Below are 24949 nucleotides of genomic sequence, written 5' to 3' on the forward strand. Positions count from 1 at the left end.
TTATTTTATTTTGGTGATAGGGCCTCAGGTTTTAACTCAGGGACTCATGCTTGCTTGTCAGGCATTCTTACCACTTTGAACCATTGTGATGGGTTTTTTGAGATAGGATCTCAGGAACTATTTGCCCAGGGCTGATTTTGAACTGTGGTACTGGGGTTTGAACTCAGGGCCTACACCTTGAGCCACTCCACCAGCCCTTTTTTGTGATGGGGTTTTTCAAGATAGGGTCTCACAAACTATTTTCCCAGACTGGCTTTAAATTGCAATCCTTCTGATCTCTGCCTCCTGAGTAGCTAGGAATATAGGTGTGAGCCACCAGCTGCACCTGGCTCAGAAGTGGATCTTACTGTGGGTCTGGAAGGTGAGGTAGGTGACAGGCAACAGACCAGCCTAGAGTGAGAGTGTTTGGTGGTTGGGTGGGAGGTAGGGAGAGGTGTCAGCCAGTGATACTCAGTTGGAGTGGATATTAACAAGGTAATGTGAGGCCAGATTGAGTGAATTTGAATGTAGGCTAAAGGCTTCTCCCCCAGCCAGGACCAGCTATATAATAACTGTGGGGTACGGTACAAAATGAAAATGTGGCTCCCTTGCTACAGTGACACTTGTTCATTAAAACCAAACTCCAGGTTGGGCTCTTCTGAGTGCAGGATTCCATGTGTGACTGCATAGGTCATAGAAGCCAGCCCTGTCTATAGCCCACTGGGGAGCTGGGGATTGTGTTTTAGCAGAGTAGAGATGTAACTGGAGTTGAACTTATTCTGGCATATCCAATGGCTGGTCTGGAGGAAGTCTGGTCAGGGAGACTGGTTAGGTAGCCTTATGAGGGAGAGGAGGATAGAGCAGGGGCAGTTGTGGGGTTCTGAATGGTAGAGGGAAGGGGTGACACTGGATTAGGGCTTGAGTGGGAAGCCTAGAGGAGGCAGCATTCAGTTAGATGAGAGCAAGGGCCAGGGAGAGACCCCTGAGTGTGCCTGCCTTTCCTCTCCAACCCCTTCCTCTTTCTTCCCTGCTTTCCAGACTTTGCCTTAGAAGTGGCATCCAGCACTGGGATCAGCAATTTATCTCCCTTTGGCCACCAGAGGGCAGATCATTTTCATGGATTTTGAGGTTGAATTTGGGGTGGGGTAGTTGAATGTACTCTGTCCTCCTTTCTTTTTCCCTCATCATTTTGGGTGTGCCTTCACTTCTTTCCCAATAGTTAGGTGTCTGAATGGAGCTGGTGTGGGATAGGGGGAGGTGTCCTAGAGTTCCATGGCTTTACTAAGGTCTAGGTGGTACCTGTAGTAGCTGGAAGTACTTTCTTATCTCTCCCTTTGCATCCATTCAGCAGTTTCTCTGATTGAAGTGACCAAGGGTGCAGCTCAAAGGGGCAGTAGCTGGGAGTTCGAAGTCAGCTGTGAGAGGTCCAGTAAGCATTTTCCCCTCTAATACTCCTGCTTCAGTTTCCTCAGCTTTTATACTTTTGGGGACCTGTTGCCTGAGCTTGGTCTTCAGCTCCTGTGGGCCTCTGGTTCCTACCCACTTTAAGTTGCCATTGTACCTTACTAGGAGGCAAGTTCCAACATATCCAGTGTACTATGGGTGGGGATAGCTTGGTGCTGGAGAGATCAGCCCAGGCTCTTGCCTCTCCTTGGTGGGACAGTATAGGAGAAAGTGAGGAGTAGACCCAGGTTACTATGTGGATTTCCTATTAAAGTCAATGGTTCTCCAAAGCTGAGGACTCCAGAGCTCATGGATCCAATAATCTCACTTTACTAATAGGGAAACTGAGACCCAGAGAAGGAAAGCAGAATATATTCAGAGGTCCATTCTTTGTGCCATCTTGAGGAATCATTTTGTTTTGTTTTGTGTTGATTGTTTGTCTCTTCTTTTGGGTGCTGGGACTCACCCAAGGCCTCCTGCATGCTAAGTATGAGCTGTACCACTGAGCTACACCCCCAGAAATCATTATCTTCAGTGACTTCCTCTTTACTTTTCCATGAGTTTCTTTGTTTTAGAAGGAATAACTGAAATGTGAAACGAGAAGGTCCCTCCTGACTTACCTTGCAGGGCATTTAAAAAGGTAACTGGAAAGATATTATTTAAAGTGTCAACACTGAAACGAAACCGTGGATCCTTCCAATATAGGGAAGTTATGTGATTTTTTTCAAGATCATTCAAGTATTGTCTTTTTTTTTTTTTTTTTTTGAGGTACTGGGCTTGAACTCAGGGCTTCCACCTTAAGGAACTCCATCAGCCCTTTTTTGTGATGGGTTTTTACGAAATAGGGTCTCAAGTACTATTTTCCCAGGCTGGCTTTGAACCTCGATCCTCCTGATCTCTGCTTCCTGAGTAGCTAGGATTACAGGGGTGAGCCACCCGCACCTGGCAAGCATTTTCATTAGGCAGAACTGGAGCAGAAGTGCAGGTCCCTGGCCCCTCTTGCTAGCTACTGAGTGCAAAGGCCACTGACCACAGAGCCCTGAGGACTAGATCCGAGGATGTCAGATAGGTAGAAGCCAAGACAGAAGACAGACTATGGCAGGCGGTGAATGACAAGTAGATAGGTAATAGACTAATACCGCATTTAGCATATAGAAAGGTTGGATAATAAACAGAAAATGGATTTTATGAGCTGACCGACAGTAGGACACACAGACAGGAAGTAGCTTTAGAACAAACAGCTTTATTATCTAGTCAAAAAGCACGCTCAGGTGACCCACGCTTTCCTTAGAAAGCTTGAAAATACCCGAAAACTGACGGAAAGAAACGAAGAGTTAGACCCAAGTGAACCACACAAGGAAAAAGACCCGGGGTTCGGCGGGCCTCGGGTGTTTCCGGAAATGGCCGACAACCGCGGAACGGCGGGACGGGGCGTGGCGGATTTAGCACGCGGAGCCTCTTCGGGTGTTTCCGGAAACTGCCGAAAGATAGCTTGAAGTGGGCGGGGAAAGGGCAGTGGGCGTGGCCAGGTGGCTCTGGAGTGCCCGGAGTTGCTTCGTGGATTTCCGTAAACAGAGCCGAAGTTTGGTCTTCGGAATCTCAGAAGTGTATGCGTCCCCGGGGTTACCTTCTTCGGCTGTTTCCGGAATTCACCGATAGTCCGTGGTGAAGAGAAGGCGCGCCCCCCTCCCGTGCCTAGTTGCTTCGGATGTTTCCGGCTGCTGCCGGCGGAAAGAGCCGAGGGCCGGCGGTGGTGGCGGCCATGTTGGGAGCAGCAGGTCCGGCGGCGGCTGCCTGTGTGCCGGGCGCGGAGCAGTGCGGCTGAGGGCAGGGGAGGAGCGAGGCAGGCGGCTGGCTGCGGCGGCAGAGAGTAGGCGGAGCGGCGCGGCCCGGCCGAAAGGCGGCACAGCCCAGCCGGGGGTCGGGGGGGTGCGGTCCGGAGCCGCTCGGAGCCGGCGCGGCCTAGCCCGAGCGGCGCATCCCCGGGCTGGCGTGAGAGGCTGCCCGACCTCCCCGCACCCCCGGCCGGGGCCCATGCGGCGGGTGCTCCTGCTGTGAGAAGCCCCGCCCGGCCGGGCTCCGCGCCTTCCCTTCCCTCCCTTCCTCCAAGGTTCTCGGTTCCCTCCCCTGAGATACCGGCGCCATGTCCAGCGCCCGGACCCCCCTACCCACGCTGAACGAGAGAGACACGGAGCAGGTAAGGAGCCCCGAGAGGGCTCCCTGAATTCCCTGGCTGGGCCCCTGCACCTTGCGGAGCTTCCTCCCTCTGCTCTCCTGCCCCTGGTGCCATCCCGCAAGCCTCGCCTGCCCTGTCATCTGGCTCCCGTCTTGGACCACCCATATCCCCCTTCCAAGTCCTGACCTGGGACCCACCTTGTCCTGACTCGGAGCTGCACACTAGTCTTTCTGTCAACCCCTCTCGCCCCTCACCGCCCTCCTGCGCTCTTCCGTGTTACCTCCCCAGCTTCCCTTTCTCTTCCCTTTTTCTCTCAGGGGCCTTTTTGGTCTTCCTCCACCCACGCTTTAAGCAGCAACCCTCCCGCTCCTCGAATAACATCCCGCGATTCGCCTCGGATTGTTATGCACCTTCCTGCATCTCTAGCCTTGCTTCCCCTCCGCCCGCACCGGTTCTCCCAGTCCTTGGTGATCGCCCTCGGGGTACTTGCCCCGGAGTATGTTCTCGATCCCTGTCCCCTTTCACTTCCCCGGCTTTTTCTAGCCTGCTTCTTCCCGTTCCAAATTGGGCTCTCCTCTTGCTAGCAGCCCACCAGCTCCACCCTCATCACCTTTCCCAAATCGTTCGCCTACTCTCTGCTCATCACTTTCCCTTCTTTTCGCCAGGAGCTCCCTGGTTCTTTGCTGGCATGTGTCGCTTCCGTGTTTCCCATACAGCTGTCATGCGCATAGTTTTCCCACAGGTTGCCTTTGGGGGTTCCAGTCACCACTCCTTTCAGAGTCTTTGGATCCCTCTCGTTCCCTTCCCCCTGAAGTTTGACTTTTTAAGTCCCTGGGTCTCTTGTTTTTCCATTGTGAGTTTCCTTCCAGTCCTCTCCCCGGGTTCTTCCTCTGTTCTGGGAAAGATACCCAGTGTTGCAGCCCCGCTGTGTTAACATAACCTGTTGCTCAATCCTTCCCCGGCCTCGCTGCATCACCATTCCTGCCTTTCTGCCTTCTCACACTGCATCCAAACCAGGATGCTTTCTGTCTCTCCTCTCCTGTGCCTGTCACGTCTCATAGTGTCTTCCTCCTTGCTTGTTGCTTCCTGTTGCTCAACCTCACCCCTTACTATGCCTCTTAATCAGTGTTGCCTTTCATGTCCACATGAGTCTCCTTCCTGGCCCTCTTCACAACGTATTTAAAGCCCCAAAGCCCCTCCCCCCATCCATTACCTTCCTATTGGTTAGTCTTTGCAATTCACAGGAAGTCCACTCATTTGGCATGTTAATTTCTTATGCTACAGGTCAGCCTTACCACCCTACACACCCCCTTTTCCTGACAATCACTGCTATCATTTGTCACCCAAGCCTTTGCCTTTTCTGTGTCATCATCTCACCTCTAGAGGCATCCACTTTCTACCCCTCCCCTTCCTTTCACCATCTCCAGTGTCCCTTGTTGCCTGCTCTATGGACTGTCCCCTCCTGTCAGACCTTTCTTGGTGCACTTTACTTGGGAAAACTAAACAAAACAAACAAACAAAAAACTTGTCTTGAAAAAAGGAGCTCTTCTTCCCTGAGACTGCAGTACTTTTTGCATTCTTTTCCCTCATTGCATCCTGTATGTTTGCTTCCCTCTTATTCCCTTTTTTCTTTGTAGCCAGGTGGGGGTAGAGCTGATGTTGCAGTGTCTTGGATGTTAACCCCCTTCTCTGAAAAATCTTACCCTCCTTTCATTTACTGTGCTTTCCTGTCTTGTTAACCCTGTTCTGTGTCATCTGCACAGTTAGGGACTCAAGAGGAGTCTGTACAGAGCTTTCTCTACAGTGGTTGACTCTTATTACTTATGGACTGTTTGCTTCTGGATGAAGTACGAGTTGAGAGGGAGGGAGGGTTGATTTGTTCCATGTGGCAGCTGGTTCTGCATGGGACAGAGAGGTCTTTGGAAACTGAGGAGCTTGATCTGTGTGTCACAGTCCCCTCACTTGCCAGCTGGTTTTCCCCTACCTCTCTGGAGGTTCCAGAGAACCTTTTGCTCTCCCAACGTTTGTTTTAGCAGGTGGACCCTGCCTAACTGGAGTACTTTCCCAGGCTGTTGATTAGGAGCTGGTAGGAGGAGGCCAAGTGACTGGCATCCCCAGGCATTTGGGGAGTGGCTTGAGTGCCTACTCTTGGGAGGCTGTGGGGCATTGTGTTCAAGCAAGAGAGTAGCAGACTGCTTCAGTATGGTTTCTTTGTGCTGTTTACTAAATGCAAATGCGTTATTGCCATGGTCTTTTTCCTGTGATGTGTGCACTAATTTCTCTCCCTGACATGCCTAGCATACTGTCGAGTATGTGGTGGAGACTAGTGCGTGTGCACTGATTGCATGATAGCAGTAACTGGTGACCATTTTGGAATGTAAGCTGCTCTGTGATAACTTTGGCCAGAGCAGCGGTTGCATACATTATCGTCATATTCCACATTTATGGATTACTTATCCCTGCTCTGCTCTTTATGAACTTAGGTTCCCCTGTGCCATTTCATGGTTCTCTGTGGTTCTTAAGGTAGCCAGTGACACTGTTGCCTTCATGTTAAGTCTTACTCCAGTAAAAACTTGGAAAAATTGGGATACATATATTCCAGATAGGTGCTTGGACTCTCTCTCTCTCTTTTTTTTTTTTTTTTTGTACTGGGGTTGGCACCCAGGGCCTCCTGCATGCTAGGCAAGTGCTCTACCACTGAGCTACAACCCACCCAGCTTTGTATTTTCTTTTTTTTTTTTTTACAGTACCAGGGTTTGAACTCAGGGCCTACACCTTGAGCCACTCCATCAGCCTTTTTTGTGATTGATGATTTTTTTCAAGATAGGGTCTCTTGAACTATTAACCCTGGCTGGCTTTTGAACCTTGATCCTCTTAATCTCTGCCTCCTGAGTAGGGGTAGTTAGGATTACAGGCATGAGTGGTACCTTGCCCCCAGCTCTGTATTCTTTAAAGCAAGAATAATATTCAGCAGCAACTCTTTCTGTCACAAGGCTAGGGATGTCAGAAGCATTGGCCTCCTTTAGAATAGATCATGTCACCAAGTGAAAGGAAATAACCTCTTCTTGGTCCTGTTGTTTTAGCTAAAGCAGTCATGAAAGCTCTGTCATTGCAGTAAGTAGCCTTAACGTTAGGAAATCAAAAACAAGGGATTTGGTTGGGCACTTCTCTCTCCCCACCAAAGGTTCACTATCACCTTATTTGAGTTTAAATTATTTAAACTGGTTTCACCAGAAAATAGGTAAACAAATTCCAGTGGTTGTCTCCAGTCTTTTCCCTGTTCTTTTTCTCTCTCTTTCTTTAAAAACGTGGTAGATAGCTGTTTCTTTGATCACAACTGAAACACAGAGAAAATGTTGAAGCATGAAAATAAACCTCATGTTGCAGGGAGATTGCCTGTTTGCTGTCAACTCTGCTTCTAACAGTGAAAGTAGGAGATAAAAGAAAGTCAAGGCCTGTCTTTAAGATGATTTTTGTGATACCTGATTCTAGACGTACGTTTTCACAATCATAGACAGCTTCCTTTTGCAGAAGGAGAATTTTGATCTGGGGCTGGTAGTTTTGGGGTTTCTTATTCTGTGAGCTGAGCTTCCTGTGAACTTCTTTTCTAAATGGCTCTGCTGGCCTGGAAGCTTGGCAGTCTGAATGCAATCAGCAAAATGACTGTTTGCCTTCCAGCCAACAGTAATAGGTGTGGAGAAGGGTCCAACTTCAAGAGTTCACCTGCCCCTCCTCGAGCTTTGGGTAAGCCCTGGGCGGTGGGAGCGCGTGGCTTTGCACCTGACCCACCTCTATGTCCCACAAACAGAAAGGGCCCCTGAAAGAAAACAGGAGTCTTTTGATACCCATCAGGCTTCTGCCCAGTGGGCAAGGGACAGCACTGTCCCCACTGTTGTAGGGAGAGGGTGGAGTATATATCCTCTCAGTGTTCTAGGAGAGAAGTTTGGAAGAGTGATGAAAAGGACAAATCTAAGTAATTGGATCCTATAAAGAACAACTGAGCCACTCCACACATCTTTATTACACCCCAGTATCAATTCTGGCCAGTGCTGCACTGAATACTTGTTTTTTGATGCCCTCCAGGTTGACTGGCTGGGTTAGGTGGCATCTGTTATCCCACTCCTGCCTCGGTGAGCTGTGTGGCACTGTGATTTGACTTGGGGGAGGGCTCCTGGTGGGGAATGTGGGTAAGTATAACACACAGTCTTACCTTCTGCTGGGTCCTAGAGATTTCACGTGAGGATTATTAGAGCAAGGGCTTTAGTAGTCCATAAGGTGGTCATGTCATACGTCCTTTGAATCTGCTAAACGCAGATATTAGCGCATTATAATAACGCCTCTCCATTTCGTGGACTTTGGGGAGTAATAAACAGGTGGACACAAGTCAGTCATTGAGAATTGACCCACCTCATATTGAAATTAAGTTTGTACAGGGGTAGCTGAATCTTTCAGGCTGTGACCAAAGATTGGGCTAAAGATTTTTTTCAACATGAATGTCTCAGGCAGAGTTGACACCTTCGAGATGGGGAAAGATGGAGAATTTGTTTGCCTGAGAGGTTTGCCTGGTGAGATCTTTTGGGAGCCAGAACTTCTCCGGCTACACTGTTTCCCCTTTGGATAGAACAACCCAGTTCTCACTGGGCATTTGACCAGGACTAACCCAGGCTGTCATGAACTCTTTCCCATTGAGCACTTAGCCACCTGGCTGGCATTTCTCTTCTCCCAAGAGCTTCCATGAAGTTCCTACATATGTATTATGTAGACTCAAATGAATATTTTATGCCTAGAGTGCAGCCAAGCCTCAGACTTTGTAGCCCATTATCGACAAGTGGGTGGGGGCTGGGCGCCACCTCTAGACCCATGATAGTGTCTCTGCTAAATGGACTCCCTCAGCAGCACTTTGAAGTCCACTAATGGGTTGGGATGAAGTAACCTCAGCAGATGGAAAGGGCCAGGAGGATGGTCATCTTCCTTGACTGAGACTGCTTGATGAGGCTTCCTGCTGTACCCAGGCCCAGTCCCAATTCCCTCTGTTTGGTTAAGCTGTAGGCCCTGATACCAGTCCTCTGCCCTGAGAGGATGTGTGCAGTGAGTTTCATTCTCTTTTAGCTGTGGTGATGCTGCCAGGTTCACTGCTTTCCTATCACAGCAAAAATTGAGAGGGATATGAAAAGGGTGATGGCGTTTAAACCTGGCCCGCTTCCTCCTTCCTCAGAAACTTAGCAAAATGACAGACTGGCTGGGCGCTGGTGGCTCACACCTGTAATCCTAGTTACTCAGGAGGCAGAAATCAGGAGGATCGCTGTTTGAAGCCAGGCCAGGCAAATAGTTGAAGAGACCCTATCTCCAAAAAACCTTTCACAAAAAGGGCTGGCAGAGTGACCCAAGGTGAAGGCCCTGAGTTCAAGCCCCAGTATCGCAAAACAAACAAACAAACAAACAAAAATGACAGACCGGATAGGTGGCTGAGTTTCCTTCCCTTGAGGGGAGATTTCCAGTATTTGTATGGTTTGCACTTGAAGCTTGGGTTCTCTAGGCTTTCTCCCAGCCTAGATCAAACACAAGTGAGTCACTGAAGTGTTAGCTGTGCATTTTCTCCTTCTGTCTCAGCACAGGGAAGAGTAAGCCTTTACAAACCTTGTGGGGGAGGAAATCACCCTTTCCTGATGCTGGCATGGGAATCCGCAGGCTATCCCCAGCTTAACCCTGAAAGTTCTTCCTCTCTCAGCAGAATGTCACTGTCCACCACAGTCTTTTGGTGTAGGCCATTGAATGCCATTGCTCATCTTTTAGACTGAGTTGGGATAGCCGATTGTGAAACCTGCCTCTTTTTGGAGGCATTTTTGTTCATTCCTGTGCCCACTGGACCAGATCCACCTTTTGGGGTGTAAATAGGCTAAATCCCTTGCTCTGCATGTTTGTTTTTGTCTGGAGTGTTGGAAGTTTCTCTGTTCATTCCACAGATGCCTGTCTTTGGCTTAACACTCATTTCCCTCACTTCCAGTTATTCCTTACATTTCTGTTTAGAACATGACAAAACAAGCAAACAAAAAAGAAAAAAGCTTTTCTCTTGTAAACCAAATCATTAATTTTAGAGTTAGAGTAAGATCACAAGGTTTGGTAGGAAAGAGGGTGAGACGGAACTGATACTGGCTAGGGGATCCTTAGGGGAAATTGGAGGGGAGGATGGAGAAAAGGGAGGAGTGTGCTAAATGACTGGCTCCAAGCCACCTTTTGGGCATTTTCTTTTAAATATAAGGAAGGCAGAGCAGACCATGGGCTGCTTTGTAGAACCAGTCAAGCTGGTTTTGAGCAGCCCCGGCCTATTTTTCTTTGTACTGTCTGGGAAGTTGGCAATACAAAGGTTTGCCTCCTCTGGGGCTGTGCTCAGTGAGGCTTGAGTTTGAAAATGACTGTAAACAACCCTTCTCCCTCCCAAAATACCCAGTTGGTCAGAGTGGAGCTGACCCTCCGCTCCTAAAAGGCAACTGGTCTATTTTATACCTCTTCCTTGGAAGCTCTAAGGTACAACTTCTTTTCTAGGGTCTCCTTCCTGATTCACAATTGTTTAAAGGCCCTAGTCTGTTCAGGAGGAATGGTCTGACTCTGCTGTTGGCTCCTTATTTGTGAGTCCAAGAAGGGAATCAGAACACCTGACTCCTGGCTGCTAAATTCTGTGAGGTCTCAAACCCTTTGGGTCAGTGCAACAGGACTGTCTTCAGGCCTCCAAATTTTTTTTTTTTTTTTTTGGTGGTACTGGGTTTGAACTCAGGGCTTTAATGCTTGTTAGGCAGGCGCTGTACCACTTGAGCCACTCCACCAGCCCTGGCCTCCAGTTTTTGGTCTTTAAGAACTTTTGACCCCGGGAAACAGTTTGGGGGTTTCCTCCATCAAAGTACCTGTAGTCCCCTGGTGCTAATGCTTCCTAAACAGCAGTAGCAGTAGGAAGTCTTTCTCAGGCAGTAGGACCTAGTCAGATACTCAGAGCTGGGGTGCTAATGGAGACTGGGTTATTTTCCCAGTCTCCTCACCAGCAGATGATTCCTAAGTGTGGAAGCTTGGTAATTAGTGAATGAAGCCATCTGTAGACAGCTCCAGCCTATGTCCTTGTCCTTGGGGGCCGGCTGCCCCTGTCACTACTATGATAACCTACTCATTGCTTTTCCTGAGTACCATTTTGCTGGCAATTCTGTTTTGATTACTGATACCCTGTATGTATGGTGCCCCCCTTTTTCCTCCACCTTTTAGACCTTCAGTTATTCCATCACTTCTCACTCCTCCTCCACATATGGCCATCATTTGGCTGTCTTTGATATAGTGTTGGAGGCACTTGTGGGTGTTACTTTCTGGTTTTGCCCTTGAGTGTTTCTCAGTCTCTCAATATTCTTCTCTCTCTCTCTCTCTTTCTCTCTCTCTCTCATTCCCCCCTCTCTCCCCTCCCTTCCCCCTCCTCTTTCTGCCATGCTGAACCCAGGACCTCCAGCATGTTAGGCAAGTGCTGTGCTGGTGAGCCACACCCCCAGCCTCCATGACAGTTTCAGTGACTGGTTCTCTGGTCACAAGAAGTGTGACCCTATCCTCTTTGGTCAGCTTGGTTTGATACAGCATACTGATGGAGTAGAATTGAAAAGAGATCCCAGCACTTTTTGACTTCCTATAACTTATTGCACTGTGGTTAAGAGCAGTTGTTTTTTTTTTTTTGGTAATTGGATTTGAACTCAGGGCCTACTTCTTGAGCCCTCCACTAGCCCTTTTTTGTGATGTGTTGTTTTTGAAATAGGGTCTTGAGAACTATTTGCCCTGGCTGGCTTCAAATCTTGATCCTCCTGATCTCTGCTTCCTGAGTAGCTAGGATTACAGGCGTGAGCCACCAGCACCCAGTTTAAGAGCAGGTTTTGCAGCTAAATTTCCTGCACTGGAATCCTGGTCAACCTCTACTATGCAATTAGTTGCTGCTTTTTTTTTTTTTTTTTTTTTTTTTTTTTTGGTGGGACTAGGGTTTGAACTCAGGGCTTCACACTTATAAAGCAGGCCCTCTACCACTTGAGCCACACCTGGAGTCCATTTTGCTCTGGTTATTTTGGAGATGGAGGTCTCACATATTGCCCAGGCTGGCCTCAAACTACAATCCTCCCAATTTCAACATCTGAAGTAGCTAGGATTACAGTTGTGAGCCACCAGTGCCCAGCTGCCCTTAACCTCTTTGATCCCTTTATGCCCGTTTGCTCATCTGTAAAATGGGGGTAATAATAATAATATTACCTTTTTTGGGGCAGTACTGGGGTTTGAACTCTGGGCCTCATGCTTGCTAGGCATGTGCTCTGCCACTTGAGCCACTCCACCAGCCCTTTTTTGTGTCGGGTATTTTTGAGAGAGTGTCTCTTAAACTATGCCCAGGCTGGCTTTGAACCTCAATCCTCCTGATCTCTGCCTTCCAAGTAGCCAGAATTACAGGAGTGAGTCATGGCATTGAACTTAATTATTCATAGTTTAAAGAAAAAGGAATATTTTAATTGTACATATTATGAGTGCTTTAAAAGCTGGAATTTTTCCAGCTGTTGAAACTAGAGATGAAAGTTACTAAAGCCTTGTATGGGGTAAGTGACCACCTTGCTTTGAATGGAGAAGTCCACATAATAGCTGAGAGACTAATCAAGTCGTAGACAGCTGTCATTCCTAATTGCCCTACTGGATGAAAAGTCAGTAGAGTTCAGGGCAGCGGCACTTCAGATGTTACTGAGACTTGGCAAATAAAAGAGGTAGTTGCAGGCATGAAGACCACATTAATATCTTGCTTACAGAAATTTTACTTTCACCTAATACACAAGCAAATGCACATATATGACTCAGAGTGCTTCATCAGCACCAACTACTGTTAGAAGAATAATTTGTGTTACTGCTCAGCAATAGACACAAGTGGTGATAAATATTCAAAGTATTGGATAACTTTTTGAATGTCATGGTTTGCCCTGCAACGATTGCAGTTCTATTTGCACTGATGGTACCAAAGCAGTGGGAAAAAAAAAAAATGTTCTCATTGAAACATGAATCAAGATGGTGGCATCGACTACCTATGATTGCAGTCATGGTCTTCTTTCTTGCCACCTAGTCGTGGTTGGGGGAAAAATGCTATTTGCACATAAGAATGTTGTGGATAAAGAGCTGAGAATTATTAATTTTCGTTAAATTTTGACCTTTAACGAAGGCCCCGCATTTCTGTGTGATGAAATGCGGAGCACCCATAAAGCATTGCTGCTGTATGCCATAATACAATGGAAAAACGTGTGACAGCAGAACCAGCTGCATGGATCATTTTAACTTGAAATAACAACTGATGGACAAACTGTAGTTTCTCATACTTGAAAATTTGGTGGATATTTTCTTGCAAATGAACAAAGTGAGCCTATCACTGTTGCCAGTGGTAAAGTTCAATTTTTTTAAGTGAAAATTAGAATTTCAGAGAATTTATTTCTGTCAAAGACTTTTTCTTGTAACTTAAAAAATTAGCACACAGATAGTACAAGGATTTTCACTGTGATAATTCTCTAGATACATACAGTATATTTTGAACACCTATTATATTCCTTTATCCCCCTGCCCCTCTTTCCCGCTTTTCAAAAACTTGTGTGGACTGGGGCTTGAACTCAGTGCCTTGCATTTGTGAAGCAGGTTCTCTACCACTTAAGCCTTGCCTCCAGGTGTCAAAAACTTTGATGAGATCAATGGTAAAGTTAATGAATGTGATTTTTTGATATTGGTGAAATACTAGCATTTGGAAATTCTGCATAATTCAGTGTAGGGATATTTTCCAGATTGCCACTGGGTAAAAGACGCATTCAGAGTGTAAGATGAAAGTCTTTGTTCCCATTTTCTGCTTGAGGGCAGGAAATGTTTATCTTTTTTTCCCCCCACCCTTGTCTATACTTTATCCTGTTATATGAAGTAAATCCTTGCTAAAACTTCAAAAAAAGTGTAAGATGACCAACAGATTTTAATGTAGAAGTATATAAAAGGTTCCTTGATTAAATTTCTGAATCTACATTGCGAGTAGCCTTTAAGAACTACCACTGTTGCTGGATGCAGGTGGCTCACGCCTGTAATCCTAGCTACTCAGGAGGTAGAGAACAGGAGGATCACGGTTTGAAGCCAGTCTGGGCAAATAGTTCAAAAGGCCTGATCTCAAAAATACCCATCACAAAAATAGGGCTGGTGGAGTGGCTCAAGGTGAAGGCCCTGAGTTCAAACCCCAGAACCACAAAAAAAAAAAAAAACAACCAAAATAAAACCCCAAAACCTACCACTGTTGAGTTTTTGTCTAGTGTCAAAGAAGAAAATCCTCAGTATATGGAAGGCTGTTAAAATTGCATGCTAAACTCTGTTTTCTAGCCACATCTATATAAAGTCAGGTTTTGTCATGTCAAAACAAAATAACGAAACATATCAAGTGCAGAAGTAGATTTAAGAAGTCAACCGTCTTCCATTAAGCCAGATACTGAAATGTATAAGAATGTAAAACAATGGAACTCTTGTTATCAAATTTTAGTTTGTTTGGAAAACCTAATTTTCTCATTAAAAAGTAGGTTGTATGAACATGTTATTTTGAAGTGTGTGTGTGTGTGTGTGTGTGTGTATTTATTTATTTATTTATTTATTTATTTATTTATTTTGGTGGTTACTGGGGTTTGAACTCAGCCTAATGCTTGCTAGGCATCTGCTCTACGACTTGAGCCATTCTGCCAGCCCAATATATATATTTTAAATGATCTGTTTTTGCCTGGCAAAGATAGCATGTGCTTGTAGTCAGGAGGCTGAGGTGGGAGGATCACTTGAGCCTGGGAGTTTGAGACTAGCCTGGACAACATAATGTTATATCCTGTGCCCCCCAAAAGAAAAGATCAGCTTTTAATAATGCAGCTATAAGTAGCTATTACATAAAAGATTTGTAGTCTTTAATAATTTTAAGTATAGGAAGAATACTTGAGACCAAAAAAATGAGAAAAACCACTGTGACAAAACTCGAGTTAATCAGGTATTGATTGGTTGATTTCCTGGTGCAGCATCCTCAGGAAACCTTGTTGTTAGTTCTCAGGCCCCTGTATGATTGCTACCTGGGTCTCCTCAAGAAGGCACTTCATCCTTTGGGTGCAGGAGCTGGTTATGTGTGACTTTAGGGATTTCAACCAAAATTAGCTGATTTCTGTCTGATACCTAGAGCATTGGCCTTGTGAATTTTGTTTGGTTCTAGGTATGGGGCCTTGCTATTGCACTCTATGACTCGGCTACATCCTTAGCTTGTTCATTTTTAACATTTTTTTTAATTATCATTTTTTTTTAACTCCTCCCTCCTCCTCTCCCCCAGTGCTGGAGATCTAACCCCAGGCTTCAAAGCATGATAAGCAAGTGCTGTACTGCAGAACCCCTCCCCTCTCCCCAGCAGTACTGGGCCTCACACTTGCTAGGTAAGTCTCTATAAACCATAACTCCAGCCCTTTTTGCTTTAGTTATTTTTCAGATAGGGTTTCTGGTTTTTGCTATTGTAGAAGTGAGCCACTCACTGCCCTGGCCCTGTTTCTTTAATTTGTTAGTGCTTGTTCTTTGGGTATTTGTTGTTGTTGCTATTGTTTTTGTTTCGATTTTTGGTCTGTCATTGTGTAGTTTTAAAATTTTTATTTGTTGATTGATAGACAAAAGACATTGGATAAAAATATACGTATTTATGGGGCACTGTATAATCTTTCAGAACATATACAATGATTGGTTCAGGATATTTAGATTACCTATCTCAAAACAATTATCATTTCTTTATGATAAGACCATTCAAAATCCTTGTAGCTATTTTGATATATAGGATACAATATAAACTATAATCCCCTTCTGTGCAATAGTACATCAGAATTTAGTCCTCCTACTTGTGTCTTTTTACCCCTTATAATCATTCACTCCCTATCCTCACTCTTCCCTATGCTTTTGGGTATTTTGTTTTGTGGTATTGGGGATTGAACCCTAGGCTGAGCATATGCCAGACAAGTGCTCTAAAACTAAGCTAGGCCCTGTTGCTGTGTTTTGATTGCATTATAAGAACAGTTCATCAGGTACTCTTCCTTTAGTTAGTTGGTATTACTAGTTGTGGCTTGGAAAATACAGTCTTTTATTAAAAATAAGTTATGTTTACATGCAGTAATTTATTAATGTTCTTTTAAATAAGTCAATGCATATTTGAAGCTTTCATTTGAATTTCTAATACAGTAAATATTGATAGGCATAATCCATATAAATGAAAGCCTTTTGGTAGCTCAGTTATTTTTAAGAATGCACAGGATTCCTAAAACCAGTATCATGGCAGTAGAAAAAATTTGGGTTAATTCTCTCTGGCTTTGATTGGTTGATTTCTTGATAAGTTTATAAGAAACCTTCATTTTACAATGCCCAGCCCCATTTAGTCCTGACTGGGCCTCCCAAAGGCACTTGCTGCCTTGATTTGCAGTCCTTGCTGCTGAGGAACCTGATTTTAGTGACCAAAGTTGGCTTGCTTCCTCCTTTGAATACATAACATTGGCCTTGTGAGGTTTTTTAAAGTTCATTTTTGTTTTTATTTACTTTTGTAGTGCTAGGGATTGAACCCAGAGCCTCACGTATGCAGAATGCCCACTGTAACACTGAGCTCCTAATTTTGGTTTTCTAAAATTTTGAGATAGTTTTAAACTTCAAAGAGTTACAAAAATATTCCAAAGAGACTCTATAGATTCTTTACCTAGCTTCCCCTTATGTTAACATCTTTTATGATCATGGAACATGCATCAAAACTAATTAATCTTATTATAATACTGCTAACCAACTAACCAGGACTGAAGGTGTGACTCAAGTGGTAGAGTGCCTTCTTTGCAAAGCAGGAAGCCTTGAGTTCACACCCCACAAAAAAATAAAAACTACTTCTAATCAAAGTACAGAACTTGTTCAGATTTATCAGTCTTTCCACTTACTGTGCTTTGTGTGTTCCAGGATACAGTCTAGGATTCCATGTTGAATTTAGCTGTCTTAGATCTATGGCTGTTTCTTAGTTTTTTCATGTCTTCCATGACCCTGACACTTTTAAAGAATATTTTATAGAATGTTCCTCAGTTATGATGGTCTAAAGTTTTCTCATGACCCTGTGATGATTGATTGATTGATTGATTGATTTTTATGTTTCAGAGATTTGAACTCAGGGCCTACACCTTGAGCCACTCCACCAGACCTTTTAAGTGATGGGTATTTTCGAGGTAGGGTCTTAACTATTTGCCCAGGCTGGCTTCAAACTACCATCCTCCTGGTCTCTACTTCCTGAGTAGCTAGGATTATAGGTGTGAGCCACCAATACCCAGCTGACCCTGTGTTTTAACTCCAGCTTTTATTGTGGTAAATACATATTTAACATAAAATTATTTAAAAAATTTTCAAGTCAGTTTAATGCCATTACATAAGATTACAATATTGTGTTAGCCTCATCACTGTTTCCAGAACTTTCTCATCATCCACAGCAGAAACTACCAGTTAAACAATAACTTCCCATTCTGCCTCTCTGAAGCCCCTGGTAACCTTGATTCTACTTTCTGTCTCTGTGAATTTGCCTATTCTAAATACCTCGTATATTAAATGGAATCATACCATATTTGTCCTTCTGTGTCTGGCTTATTTCACATAGCATAATGTTTTCAACTTTCATCCATGTTGAAACTTTTAAATCCACCTTAAAGATCAGTTAACTCACTTGGATTTTACTGTAATGATATATATTATTGGTACTTTGGAAAATTTAGCTATATTTCATAAAAAATGTCATGTGTAGTTACAGTGGGATATGGCCTTGCAAGTGATATGCAAGGGATATGGTAGGCAAGTGCTCTGCCACTGAGGTACATCCTCAACCTGTAAAATTATTATTATTATTATTATTTTTGTGACAGGTTGACTTTGAACTTGAGATCCTTCTGCCTCAGCCTCCAGGTGTGCTGGCATATGCCACCACACCCAGCTAATAAACTATTATAATTAATTAATTAGTTACTCATTTATTTTTATATTTTGGATCATACTGGGGCTTAAACGCAGGCACTCTACCACTTGAATCACTCCGCCAGCCGTTTTGCTTGTGTTGGCTATTTTTCTGAGAGTCTCCAGAGCTATTTACCGGGGCTGGCTTTGAACTAAGGTCTTCCTGATCTCAATAGCTAGGATTACAGGTGTGAGCCACCAGTGCCTTGGATTAATAAACTATTTTAAATGAATTAATAGTTTATCATTTTTCAGTTTTAATTTTAATGCAGTAAATATGAATAGGTATAACCCTCACACATGAACAAAAGCTGTTTAATATCATTGGTAATGAAGAGTGTAAAGAGTAGAGTAAGAGGTCTGGTGGAGTGGCTCAAGCAGTAAGACCACCTGCCTAGCAAACATGAGTCCCTGAGTTCAAACCCTGATGCCGCCAGAAAAAGGGTGGGGAGGGGAAGTACAGTGAGTGAAAAAGAAGAGTGTAGAATTACCACACAGCTGGGCGTCTGTGATCCTAGCTTCTATAGAAGAAGAGATCAGGAGGTTAGAGGTTTGAGGCCAGTCAGGGCAAATTGTTTGAGACCCTATCTCAAAAATACCCAACACAAAACAGGACTAGTGGAGTAGCTCAAGTGATAGAGCACTTGCCTCGAAAGCATAAGGCCCTTAATTCAAATCCCAGTACTGCCCTTCCCCCAAAAGAAAAAGAGTTCCCAGATAGAAGTGGGAATCATTTATAGGTAAATACCAGGTTGATTATCTGGTTGATCAGCACTGTCCTTGATTGGTTGGTAACTTTCTATGACCTTATAATGAGCTTCTGTTTGCAGTACCCAGAGTTCTGGCCCAGCTTCAGAAAGGCACTTACTTGCCTTAGTTTGCAGTCATTCTAGCTGAGGAAGCTGCTTCTCATTGACCTAGGGGACTTTGACCAAACTTGGCTCATTTCCTCCTTGAACACATAGCATTGGGCTTTAAAATTTTTTTTTTATAATTCCATTAAAAATATAATTTGGCTTACTTGAATTTCATTATAACAGTAGCTTTTTTTTTTTTTTAAGTTTATATGTTGTCTATTGGTCAGTTCCAATTTGAAAACTGCAAAGCTTGCATATCCGTGAAGAACTTTGCTGCCTGCAATAACTGCAGGCTGGTAGCTGCAGGCAGAGGCCAATGCACCCAATAGTCTGTTCCTTGGGTGGCTGCAAAACCTGCATACTTCACTCTTTTCTTTTATAATTCACTGTCTCTAAACTGTGTTTCTCTTCTCTCTCTCTTTCTCTCTCTCTCTCTCTCTCTCTCTCTCTCTCTCTCTCTTTTTTGGTGGAACTGGAGTTTGAACTCAGGGAAAACTCTTACAGAGTTTTGCTCTACTACTTGATCTAAACCTCCAGTTCATTTTGCTCTGGTTATTTTGGAGATGGGATCTTGTGAACTGTTTGCCCAGGCTGGCCTTGAAATGTGATCCTCCTGATTTTAGCCTCCCAAGTAGCTAGGATTATAGGCATGAGCTACTGGTGCCCTCCTGGCTCTTTTTTGTTTTGTTTGCAGTGCTGGGTATGGAACTGAGCAAGCACTGTACCACTGAGCTACATCTCTAGCTTCTATTTCTTAATGAAACATGCCTGCCAAATCCCACACTTACGTATGTACACCTCATTTTCTCCAGTAAGAGGTCAGCATATTTGGTACATTTATAATAGGGTGTGAATTTTGTCTTTACTTGATGTCTTTAACAAAGAGAAAATTGTAGTAGATACATAGTGTCTAAACTACCCTTTAATTCTCAAACTTTTTTCTTTAGCACATACTCATCCTCCAATTAAAAGATCCTACCACAAATGGTAGACTTTGGGCCTCCTCTAATAGTCACTTGCACCAACCGGCTTTTTTTTTTTTTTTTTTGATGGGATTGGGGTTTGAACTCAGGGCTCATGTTTGCAAAGCAGACCTCTTCCACTTGAGCCACACATCCAGTTCATTTTGGTTGATTATTTTGGAGATGGGATCTTTTGAACCATTTGCCCAGGCTGGTCTCTAATCTTCCTGATTTCAGCCTCCCAAGTAGCTATGATTACAGGTGTAAGCCACCAGTGCCTGACTTACTTGCACCAGTTTTAAGCAAATCTTTTTAAACTCAGTCATTTGCCCAGAATCACATCTCACTGGAATAATTGTTTATATCAATTTGAGTCTGCTTACAGATATGCAGGATCACAGTTCCATTCTCATCACTCAGCAAGCCCCATAATCCTCTGCTCTTTACACAAACATTATTTTTCAGACTAGGGACCTTCATTTCTTTCTTTCTTCTTTTTTTTGGTGGTACTGGGATTTGAACTCAGGCCTTCACACTTGTTAAGCAGGTGCTCTTATCACTTGCTTGAACCCACCTCTAGCCCTCATGGCTTCCATTTCAATTCCAGAATTGAACTTGATACGCTGCTTTCTATCTTTAGTCAGTGGTTTGTACAGAAGAGAAAGACTTTGACTTTCAAGATTTATTCACTCTCTTAGCTGGGGCAGTGAATCAGTAATGGTACCTCCTGGGTGACCTTCTTTTTTTACTCTCTTGTGATTCTGGGATTTGAACTCAAGGCTTCACACTTGCTAGGCAGATGCTCTACCACTTGAGCCATTCTGCCAGCCCCTGAGTGGCCTTCTAAGTGCAGTACTCTGTTCCAAGTCATTGGGAAACTTAGTCTGAAAGGAATGAACTGAGGCCTGGAAGAATAGGCAGTACCCCACCCATTTCCACTCACTTGACATGGCTGTCTCTGAGGCTATGTGTCTTTAGCTACAAACAAAATAACCATTATTTATTGAGCATTTATTTTGTTCTAGGCACTTACTTAGCTGTTTCACATTCATTAACTCATTTACTCTTTGTGAGATAGTAGGTCTTATTATTTGTTTCACTCTACAGATGGGGAGACAGATGTTAAGTCACTGGTGGGTGGTCCAGAGTGAGAGTCATTGTTAGAATTAATCTTTGTTAGCTAGGGAGAGCCCTTCACCCCTGCCTCAGTGTGTCCACACAGTAGAAGGGACGGGGAGCATCCCTAATTTTAAAATCTGAAATGGTCTAAAATCTGAGACTTTTCTGAGCTCCATCGTGACTCCACAAGTAGAAATCTTGAGCCAATGTGATAAGTTGCAGTCAAAATGCAGGTACACTAAAAATTTTGTATAAAATTACCTTTGGACTGTATAAGATACATATGTGGTGTAAATGAATTTCATATTTACCCTTGGGTCTCATCCCCAGGATACCTCATTATATACACACACAAATATTCCAAAATCTAAAAAAGTCCAAAATGTTTGTGGTCCCAAGCATTTCAGATAAGGGATACTTACCTGTGTTTCCCTTAGGGTTAGCTCCCATCAGTGTGGGGCAAAAGTTGTTAAAGATTGGAATTAGAGTCTTCTCTGCCCTTGGTGGTTCTTTCTGTCCTTTGACCTGTTATAAAAGTGATACGATGACCTGCATGGTGTTGAGTACTCCATAGTAGAGCCCTGGGAAACTTTGTAAATATTACTCAGTACTCTTATTTGCGGTTTTTTTTTTTTTGGAGAGGGTGGTACCTAGGGCCTTCACCTTGAGCCACTCCACCAGTCCTTTTTTGTGATGGGTTTTTTTTTTTTTTTTTGAGATAGGGTCTCGACAACTATTTGCCCAGGCTGGCTTCAAACCTCCTGATCTCTGCCTCCTGAGTAGCTAGGATTACAGGTGTGAGCCACCAGTGCCCGGCCCTCATTTGCTTCTTTAGCTGTCCTCCTCTTCTGAAATTTCAAGAACTTCTTTAGAAAAACCAAAGCCTTGAGAACTAAAATTGGTAGCCAACAAGTAAGAACCTCTTGGCAAGGTCAGTTTGGATTTCTAGATTTGACTGTCCTGTTCTGCAGCAAAACAAAATGAAGTCTTTTGTAAGCATATTCCCTCTCTCAAAAAAGAAAAAGTAAGACCTTTCTGTAGATGGATCTTAGCAGTATGTATTTTGTCCTGATAGAACAAACTGAGGCTCTATCTTTACAGCTCTCTGTGTGCTACTTGTTCTTAGCCTTGATTGACAAGAGTACTGAGCACTGTAGTTGGTACTGCCAGTCCTCTCTGTGCATTTGGGATGTGACAGTTCATTCCTGGTGCTGAACTTTGGCCATTCTGTTGTGTCCTCCTTAGCCTGTTGCTTGTGTAATATACCAGTACTTCCTGTCTGCATTTGCTTTGTCTCTCTTCTGGTTCATAGCTCTCTCTTGAAGCTGGTCCCCTTAGCTATGCATATGACCCTCCTAGACATCTGTAGTTGTTTCTGTTTTTCTTTTTGCAGTACTGGGGTGTGAACTCAGGGACTACACCTTGAGTCACACACCTTGAGATAGGGTCTTGCGAACTATTTCCCTGGGCTGGCTTCAAACCGCGATCCTCCTGATCTGCCTCCTCAGTAGCCAAGATTACAGGCGTGAGCCACCGGCACCTGGCTTCAGATGTTTCTTACTGGGAGTGGTTGCTGTGTGTTCCACTACAGAATTTCAGTTGAAGTTGAATGTATGGTTTACTTATCTAACCTGGGTAGTGTGCTTTTTCTTTGAAGATGCTAGCATGGGGTAAAGGAGTTATCTGCTGCCCTTGATTCAAGTGTCACTTAGCCACTTTGTCCCTCTCACTGCCCTACCAGAGAAAGAGGGAGTTTGACTATACAGTTGTTTATGTTCAAAGGTGATTTTACTTCTCCAGACTCATTGTTATGTGCATCTTTAAATCACTCTTTCTGTTAGAGTGGAAAAGCCAACATCCATATGAATTATTTTGGGGAGCACAGCATGTGGGCTTATGAGTTGTTCTCCCCTCCCCACACCCCAGCTCCAGCACATTTTTATCTCTCAGTAGAATGACTGCTGTTCATACACAGGTGTTCTTCAGTGATGTGGCTACTGCTTCTTTGGAGAGTGAGTGGCAGTTTTCCTTGCTAATGAAAAGGCTGTCATAATGGGTTAGGCCCATAGGGGCTTTGCCCTTCTGTACTGTATTCCCAGGGAGAAAAACGCTCTACCTTAATTACTGATGGCATGTTGGCAGAGAGGTGTGGTTGCTAATTGATTAGCTGACAGTCCTTTGCATGGATGTGGAACTGTTGGGGTGATTTTATTTTATTTTTTCAAATAAACAGATTTGGACCAGGTAAGTTGATCTGTGTAGGGATTCCCTTTATTAATCTCATATCATTAGTACCACTTCTATGTCTTCATCTCCCTCCCTCCCTCTCTTCCTTCTTTATTTTTTTTGAGAGAAGGTCTCATGTTTGTCCAGGTTGTCCTCCTGCTTCACCCTCTCAAGTGTTGGGATTATAGATGTATGCCACCATACCCTGCTTATTTTTTGTTTCTTTTTAAAATGTGATAGTGAGAATCCAACCCAGGGCCTTGACATGTCAAGCACACACCTTACCACTGAGCTCTATGCCCAGCCCCATAATTTTCTAACTTGGTAGTAAGCTGTCCCCAGCAGGCTTGGCTTCCGCTTTAATGCATGTGGTGAGTAATGTCTCTTCCTACCCTGCTCTTTCTTGGGTGTGCCCCTTTCTGTTTGGCAGCATGAGATTCCTTTATTTGATTTGATTTTCATTCCCTCCTTCTGTCTGGAATGGTTGAACCCTATTCTAAAATACAGTTTTAAGATAGTGTTTGAGAAGCAAACACCCGGCCTTCTTGAAACCCCAGACACTGCTTGTGAAACAGCCGATAGGGCAGGCTGCCAGATCCAGACTGTTAAAGCCAATCCCTTGGTGACAAAATGTCAAACACTAGTGTTAAACCTTCATTATGATTGTGGTGTGAGGATTTTTCTCAATTATGTTTAGATGCTGAACTCCCAGTTTTACATTCAGAATGCTTACATTGTAAAATTCCTCGTGGTAAACCATTCTAGGAGAGTAGATCATTTGCTATGTATTGTAAGGAAGGGTTTCAAACAAATCTATTCTCATTCACTCTCCCCCCCACCCCCCCCCCACTGCTATACTAGGGTTTGAACTCAAGGCCTTGTGCTTGCTAGGGAGGTACTCTGCCACTTGAATCATGCCCCAGGCCCCTGTTCACCTTCACTGACTTTTTCTTTTTTCCTGTGGTGGTACTGGAGTTTGAACTCATGACCTCAAGCTTGCTTGCTAGGCAGGTGCTCTACTACCTGAGCTACTCCACCAGTCTGAAATGATTTTCTGTTGAGGTGATTTGGACCAGTCCTGTCACCAGCTTTTCCTTTTTTGTTTGTTTGTTTGTTTTTGCCAAGGTTGGTCTCAAACTCCTGGGTTCAAGTGACTGACCCTCTCTCTTCTTCAGCCTCTCAAGTAGCTGGAATGACAGCTGCATGCCATTGCTTCTGGCTCTTCTTATTTTTCAGATAGGAGAAGAACTAGATTCAGAATTGTTTCTTCCCCCAACAGAGGACAGTCCCAGGCCCTAAATTAAGGACTTTGCTTTTTTTTTAAATACAAATTTTTTTTCTAGACAGGACCTCACTATGTAGACCAGGCCGGCTTCAAGCTTGCAATCCTTCTGCTCAGTCTCCTGAGCGCTGGAATTACAGGTATGCACTACCGTGCCTGGGCTTGAGTTTTACTTATTTACTTTATTTATTTATTTACTTATTTTTGATGGCAGTGGGATTTGAGCTCAGGGTCTCATGCTGGCTAGGCAGGCCGTTTACCACTTGGACCATTCCACCAGTCCCTCCCTTTTCTTTTTTTTTTTTTTTTTTTTTTGTGGTCCTGGGGATTGAATTTAGGGTCTTGTGCATATTAACCAAATGCTCCAGCACTGAGCTACACCCCCAACCCTGACTTTTCTTTTTTGTAGATGGCATAGAATCTACAAAAAAGATCTTGTCTGTCTGGAGAATTTTCTCTTCCAAGCACTTTCAGGACAAATATTCATTTCTCACAGCTATCTTCCTGTGAGCTCTGAAACTGATGAAAGCTTGATGATTGGGTAGGGGACAGTTAAAAAACTGGTAAGAGTGAATGGAGGTGTGGCACTGACTGGGAATTAAGGAAGGATACTAGACATGACAACCAACAACTGGTAGATAAAAGAACAATGCATAAACATACCTCCCTATTCATAGCCAAAGTTCAGATGGGAATTTTGGGGTCACAACTTCAGGAATCCCTTCTAAGTCTTTGCCAAGATAACAAGACCTCACTATGTAGACCAGACTTTGCTTCCAGTTACTAGTGGCCTTTTTCTGACTTAATTTCCATGACCAAGAGTCCTAAGTAACTTTTTTGACTGTTATTATTTATCTTTTTTTTTTGGTTGTAC

General features: G+C 44.0%; 1 protein-coding gene across 9 annotated transcripts in view; it reads left to right on the forward strand.

Annotated features, from left to right (window-relative positions):
- Window positions 1–2972: 2972 nt before the first annotated feature.
- The window catches only part of Mark2 (microtubule affinity regulating kinase 2), a 57387-nt gene continuing 35410 nt past the window's right edge, over window positions 2973–24949 (forward strand). For 3 of the 9 annotated variants that reach the window (XM_020159009.2, XM_020159013.2, XM_020159015.2), the window contains exon 1: window positions 2974–3619. In XM_020159009.2, the coding sequence (XP_020014598.1) occupies window positions 3566–3619 (54 nt within the window). In that variant the 5' untranslated portion in view covers window positions 2974–3565. Of the gene's footprint in view, window positions 3620–14957; window positions 15058–24949 lie in introns of all 9 variants that reach the window. The other 6 variants (XM_020159010.2, XM_020159011.2, XM_020159016.2 and 3 more) reach the window with 4 other exon arrangements.

Source organism: Castor canadensis, chromosome 1 (genome assembly GCF_047511655.1).
Source record: "Castor canadensis chromosome 1, mCasCan1.hap1v2, whole genome shotgun sequence".
Lineage (NCBI taxonomy): Eukaryota > Metazoa > Chordata > Mammalia > Rodentia > Castoridae > Castor > Castor canadensis.